The following is a 7,056-nucleotide window of genomic DNA, read 5'->3' as shown; positions in this document are numbered from 1 at the left end:
ATAGGTTAAAGAAGCTATCCACAGCCAATGCAGCAGGAGTTCAATTCCTGACCTAGAAGCTGACCCACATGGTGCAGCAGACCTCTCCTGTCTGGCCCACTGCTCTCCTCAGCAGTGAATGTCAGTCCGTCTGCCTGTTTTGCTCCCCACTCTGTCCTTGATGAGTCCTCTCACACCTGCACCTCTGTTTTGTATATCAGTTCCTGTATGCATAAATAAATAAATCTTTAAAAAAAAGAAAATAAAATACTATTCCTAATTAGATCTGTTAGACTAAATATATTTTCATATATGTCAAAATAACTGACTATGTGCAGAAGAAAATATGAAAATCTAAAGGTCTATTAATAAGACAAAAAATAAACACATTTGAAAAATATAAAACGTAAAAGACCCACCCTTCTCATTATTTTCATTTTTAGAAATAGTTATTTTTCTGATTATTTTCAGAAAGTTATTTTTCTTAAAAATAATGTTAGCATGCAAAGGTTTGTGAATATTCTAAATGAAAAACGGGTTTTAAAACGACTTTATTCTTTGTGTGGTGGATATTGACAGTTACAACCTCATAAACAAAATTACACCTGGATCCTGGTTAGTTTGTCAGACTGTGCAGAGATTTTGGACGGAAAATACTTTAGAATCTCTGACCCAATCCTTGGCTGGATCCAGGAAACAATAGACAATGGTCTAGGTGTGGGAAGGGAGGAAGTGGGCAAAGTCCCAGGTCCCAGGTGTGTCTGGGGCAAGGAGTGTTACTGTTGCGCATCCGGGATCCGCCAGTCCCAGCACTTTCGCTTCTAACTCGCCTGTAGATCTCCTGTGCCTGTACGATTTCCAAAGCCAGCCAACTTCACCGCTGCTTCCAGTTACGAAGTCTTCAGCCACCCGCCAGGACGCCAGGACGTCTTCCCAGGGTGCGGGTCATGAGGTGTCCCCCCCTCCAACTGCTGCTCTCGTTGGCCCTGACCCTGACCGAGACGTGGGCGGGTGAGTGCCGGGTTAGGAGGGAAAAGGCTGCTACTGGCTGGAGGTGAAGCCCAGGACCCCAGGCTGGGGAGCAGGACCCCCGGAGAGGTGGTCTCCAGGCTCTTTGGCCGGTTGTCTCTGTCGGCCTCTCCTGGTCCCTTTCTGTCCCCTCACCACCCCCTGCCCTCCCAGAGTCTCGGCCCTCTAGTCCCACCGTCTCTCATTAATTTCACAAGGCCCCCTGCCCCCCTCCACTCCGCTCCCTACTCCCCGCAACCTGGGACCCTCTCGAGGAGGGGAGTCACCCCGAGTCACCCCTCTCGCCCCCAGGCCTTCATTCCATGACGTATTTCTACACCGCGATGTCCCGGCCGGGCCACGGAGACCCCCGGTACCTGGAGGTGGGCTACGTGGACGACACGCCGTTCATGCGGTTCGACAGCGACGCTCCGGGTCAGAGCGCGGAGCCGCTGGCGCCCTGGGCAGAGCAGTTGGGGTCCGAGTACTGGGAGGAGGAGACCCGCATCTCCAAGGACAACATAGAGTATTACCGCGACGGTCTGAACACCCTGCGCGGCTACTACAACCAGAGCGAGAAAGGTGAGTTAGGCGGCCTGGGCCAGCTCAGCCCCCACCACACGCAAGGGCGGGGAACCCGGACTCGGGGTCCGAGCGTCACCCCGAGGAGAGTGGAACCCCGACCTTAAAAAGCCCGCGGGACCCTCACTTGGTTTCATTTTCAATTTTCTATTTAGATTTATTCCCGGCGGGAGGTGGGTGCGGGCGGGGTGACCGAGGGGCTGCTGACAGGGCGGGGACAGGGTCTCACACGATCCAGGAGATGTACGGCTGCGAAGTGGGGCCCGACGGGCGCTTCCGCCGCGGGTACGACCAGTACGCCTACGACGGCGCCGACTACATCGCCCTGAACCCGGACCTGCGCTCCTGGACCGCGGTGGACTTCGCGGCTCAGCGGACCCGGCGCAAGTGGGAGACAGACGACGGTTGGGCTGAGCAGAAAAGCTACCTGGAGGGGGAGTGTGTGCAGTGGCTGCTCAGACACCTGGAGAAGGGGAAGGAGACTCTGCAGCGCACAGGTAAGAGGGGTCAGGAGGCCCCAGATCTCACCAGAGGCTGGAACCGCAGGAGGGTTGGGGTTATGATAATGGTCAGAACAGCGCCCTCTTTATCCTTTTCCTTTTCATCTTGTAGAAGGTACATTATTGATTTATAGTTAAAGAATCTGTTCACACCTGAGATAGAGGGGAGAGAATCCCTGAATTCACACTTCACCTGATCCTGTTAACCTGTTAATCAATCCTCTTAATCTTGGGAACCCTGTGTTTCTCTCTCAAAAATCTTGTGATCAGTCTAAGAATAATTATGGCCCTGACGCCTTATCTGAGTCATTCACCCTCACCCAGGTCAGTAGCAAATGTCTGTGTTCTTCTCCTTAGAGACCTACATTCTCCTACCTTCAGCTCTAACCTTGATTCTAGAACTTTCTAACAATTTGGAAATTATCTCAAATTCACCACAGTAGGGTGGACTCTGGGTTTTGTGCTTCCTCCTTCCAAAACTATTGTCTTGTCCATTTTGAGGATGTCACATGAGGCTGCTGCATTGTCATTAAGGAAATGAATGTGTGAATTTTCTGATTTCCCTCTTCAGACCCCCCAAACACACAGGTGACCCACCACTCCATCTCCGACCATGAGGTCACCCTGAGGTGCTGGGCCCTGGGCTTCTACCCTGTGGAGATCACCCTGACCTGGCAGCGAGATGGGGAGGACCTGACCCAGGACTTGGAGCTGGTGGAGACCAGGCCTGGGGGGGATGGAACCTTCCAGAAGTGGGCAGCTGTGGTGGTGCCTTCTGGAGAGGAGCAGAGATACATGTGCCATGTGCAGCATGAGGGGCTGCCGGAGCCCCAAGTTCTGAGATGGGGTGAGGAGGGAACATGGGCACAAAGGAATCAGGAGCCCTTCTGGGGACCTTCAGAGGGTCAGATGGAGGTCAGGGCCCAGGATCTCACCTTTCCATTCCTTCCAGAGCCCCCTCCTCAGTCCTCCACCCCCACCGGGGGCCTCATTGCTGGCCTGGTTCTCCTTGGAGCTGTGCTCACAGTGGCTGCAGCTGTGATGTGGAGGAAGAAGCACTCAGGTAGGGAGGAAATGGGGGGATCCTGTCCCCTGGGGGCTTTCAAGTCCCAAGGGGAACTTGCCCTGCCTGTGTACCAGGAAGCACCAGCCACATACATGTGTTGCCCAGTCTGGAGCTGATGTCTATTACTCCCTGTTTTATAAAGCATTTATGAAAATGAGTCCCAAATTGTTCACCTTTATAATTCTGGTGATGGGCCCTGATTCCCAGCAAATGTCAGAGGGGAAGGTCCCTGCTGGGACAGACTCAAGCTCCCCTTCCAACCAGAAAGAAGGCAGTGTTCGGATTATCTTTACATGGTTGGTCTAGGCTTCCTTATCTCCTTTCTTTATATTTCCTGGTCCTGCCCTTGTGTCTTAAGCTGCAGTCCTGTGCTTCAGGACTAGGGGATCCTTTAGGACTTCATGGGCTGACTCCTCTTGGTCTCACATGATGTCTCTTCCCACAGGTAGACAAGGAGAAAGCTATAATCAGGTTGCAGGTAAATGTGGATCAGGGGTTTGGTCCCTGAGCTCCTGGGACAGTATAGTTGGTCCCCGGGTAAGTCCCTCGATCAGTCCTTTCCCTGGTCTCATGTCCTTGGCTCTGACCAGATTCTGTGTTGTTCTTCCCCAGTCAACGACATTTTCCAGGACACTGATGTGTCTCTCAGCCTCAGAAGGAGAGACACTGAGGCCTGTGTGGGAGGTGCTCAGCAGAGAGGAGGGACAAGGTTATGGGGAGCTGTGAGGGGACATTCTGAGGATGTGGTAGATATCAAAAACGTCAATACTCATTTGATTCACCATCATTTTCCTTCACAGCTGTTCTGTGAAGACTGAATGATACAGGATTTCTACTAGTCCCTACTTTGTGGCTTCAAGATCCACTGGTTGGCCCTGTTGTAAAGGGCACCATTATAGGTCTGTGTTCCTGTTATCACAACACTATGAGGTGGGTCTAGTCCAGACCTGCCCCCCAGGACCCGCCTCACACTGGCCTGTGTTCTGCCCCTGGTGACTGTTCCTGTTCAACAGAGTGGTACTGGCTGGCTGCATCCCTGACTGTACCTTGTACATAATCGAGAGATAATATTAATTATCGAAAACAATAATCTAAAATATAAAGTAACTTTTTTCTACTTTTATAATGAGGAGTTGATGGGTTAATAAATATATTCCTAAACTTGGCAGGGAAATGAATGTAAGACATGAGGCCCTTCCAGAAATGTGTGTTTGCTGTGCTGAGTCTGTGCAGGTGGGGACAGGAGGAGCCGTGAGGAGCTGAAGGGGACGGGGCTTGTGCTCAGTTCATCCTGGGCGGTGACATGACCACTCCTCAGGGGTCATCTCTCTGCTTCCTGCCCTTCTCCCTCAGAGCACCTGTCCCAGCAGGGCCTGTGGTCACAGGGACTAGGACACCACCTGGGCCTGTCCTGCCCCAGGAAGGTGAGTGGAGGCTGCGAGTGTCTGGGTCAGCCTAGGATAAGGCCATCGTGGCCCTCCAGTCTCATACTCTGTGTTAATATTTTAGTTCTTTGGTTTCTACTGGATCAAACCTGCTGTCTTCCATGTGTAGAGACCAGGCCTCATGTCCTCTGGGTGTCCCAGTCTCTGACAGCAGCAGTAGGCATCCATCATTGTCCCCACAAGGACAGCCTGGCGCCTGATTGCAGGAGTCTGCTTAGATATTAGACAGTTCAGATGCATCCAGTTCTTGAACTCCTTCTAGGACTGTTTTATGCATTATTCCTCTTTTGTAAAGAACCACATCCTGGCATTAGTAGAGAGGAGGGTCAGATAAGTCCTCCTCTTAGATCAGTTCCTGTGGGATTTCTGTTTTCTCTGAGGCTGCCCCCTTCCCGCCCTCAGGTTATCCCAGTGCTGCTCCGGTCCATAGTCAAGGGGGGTTGTCTAGGACACAACACATTTGGCTGAAAAATAGTGCCCATAAACCTAGGATTGCATTTCAGAAGAAAGAAATACACTGTGGCAGGGAGGGAGAGGTGGATGGGGCGGGGAGGGCAGCATGGGGGTGAGAAGCAGGGGGGCACTGACCTCACTATGAATGGAGTTGTGTGGGGCATGGGGCCTAAGGTCACATTATGAAAGATACTGTCTCTAGAATAGGGAGGTGCTCTACTCTGACCACTCCTTGAACTAATGTCTATTGTGTGGTAGATAATTGACACAATATTTGTACATCTAGGAAACCTCGAGGAATTAAAAATGGGCAAAACGTGCCAGCCTGTAGAGCGTGTGTCTAGTGGGAAAGGGAGACTACAGTCTGTGTGAATAAGGGACGTGTTTGTTGACCATTTGTTAAGACTTTTGGGAAAATGGCCCAGAGTCAGGGTGTGGGAACAGAGGAGAGGGCTGTTTCCCTAGACTGGTCCGTGTGGGCCTCACATAGACGTTGGCCTTTGAGAAAGGATTCTAGGATGTGGTATCCATGAGGATATCCAGGAACGTTCTTCCCAGCAGGGCGACCTCCAGCCAGGTGCACATGGGCAGGACTATCTGTGTCTGGGAAGAGCAAGGAAGCTGGGTGACAGAGCAGAGGCTAATTGAATTGCTCTCTGTGCGCCCACATCATGCAGACTGTGAGGAGGTTGGTTGGTTGACTTTTCTGAGTGAGATGTGGGTTACACGACCTTTCTGAACACAGTCTACCTGTGCAAATGCTCTTTAGAAGGTCAGCGTGGCTGCTGTGCAGAATCAACAAGTGAAGTGTGAGAGGTGGGAAGATAAATGTGGGAAACCAGGAAAGAGCAGGACACAGAGGTCAGTTGTTTTGTTGGGGGGTGAACAGCAAAACTGTAAGTCATTGGATCTCGACGTATGCAGATATGGATTTACAGCATTTCCTAATTGTCCCTGACAGAGGGCTCAGGATGGCACTGAACATTCCAGACTCTATATAAATATATGGGGAGCCTGAAGTGACCTGGGAAGGCTCTGGAAGAACCATATGTGACATCCTAGGTAGTCAATTTAGGAAAGATCTGAGATCTGTGAGAATCACTGTGATGTTGGTACCTGGACAGACACATCTACAGAAGAGATGAAATGTCTGAGCTGAGAGATAGATCTGGGAGGTGATGCATGTAAATGATATTGAAGTCTTGATCTGGGGTGGGTCCCCAGGGAGTGCTGACTAAAGAAGAGGAGGGAGACTAAAGCCTGGAAGCCCCAGTAGTGAGGAGTCCCCTGGACACCATGAAGACTCAGAAGGTCTAGAGCAGAGCTGAGGGTTTGTGTTTATGACGATGCGAGTGCGGATGTGGGGTTTCAGGCCCACTCACCCCTGGGGTGAGTCAGTCTCACATGCAGGGCTTGGTGAGGACATGATTCCCCCCTGCTCATCACTCTGGTTTCTGGATCTGGTGAGCTTGAGTATCTGTGACATGCCCACATGCATCTTCGGGCTCAGCCATGTTGGGACCTGATATCAGTGATCAGGGAGCTGTGGGGGTCTGCAAACTTTGTTTTCTGCCCCATGAAGTATAACCAGGTGGGCATGAGGAAGTGGGTATCAGCTAAGTGTAAATGAAATTCCTGTCTTTACCCCTAAGTTGATTTCTCACTCACTTCTTGACATGAATTTAGTGTCCGACAATTTCTTTGTTTCTTTTTTTTAAGATTTATTTATTTATCCACACAGAACTGTGGTGTAGGCCAGAAGTGCAGGGGCAGTGAGAGGATTTACCAGAAACAGAATGAGGAGCAGAACAGGCAGATCGATGAAGTACACTGCTGAGGGGAGCAGCAGGGGGTCAGGAGAGGTCTGCCATGAGGGTCACTTCCCTGGCCAGGGATCAAACTCCTGCCAGAGCACATACAGTTAGCTTCCTAGTGCTGCACTTTAACCCACTGCACCACCAGAGATGGCCCAGGTCCAACATTTTATAACTGAAATTTGCCACAGGAGTTAATAGATACACAC

General features: G+C 51.0%; 1 protein-coding gene across 1 annotated transcript; it reads left to right on the top strand.

The window, feature by feature from the left end:
• The first annotated feature begins 784 nt into the window (after positions 1-784).
• Positions 785-3,861, top strand: LOC101621772 (patr class I histocompatibility antigen, A-2 alpha chain-like). Its single transcript, XM_012734119.1, has 6 exons — positions 785-990; positions 1,300-1,569; positions 1,791-2,066; positions 2,641-2,916; positions 3,022-3,132; positions 3,581-3,861. The coding sequence occupies exons 1-6, from the start codon at positions 927-929 to the stop codon at positions 3,859-3,861; spliced, it is 1,278 nt and encodes a 425-aa protein (XP_012589573.1). The 5' UTR covers positions 785-926.
• The last annotated feature ends 3,195 nt before the right edge of the window (positions 3,862-7,056 follow it).

This window comes from Condylura cristata, unplaced genomic scaffold (assembly GCF_000260355.1).
Source record: "Condylura cristata isolate star-nosed mole 26May11 unplaced genomic scaffold, ConCri1.0 scaffold00046, whole genome shotgun sequence".
NCBI classification, from domain to species: domain Eukaryota; kingdom Metazoa; phylum Chordata; class Mammalia; order Eulipotyphla; family Talpidae; genus Condylura; species Condylura cristata.
The sequence above is the reverse complement of the archived record's forward strand: the minus strand, read 5'-3'. Positions and strand labels throughout refer to the sequence as shown.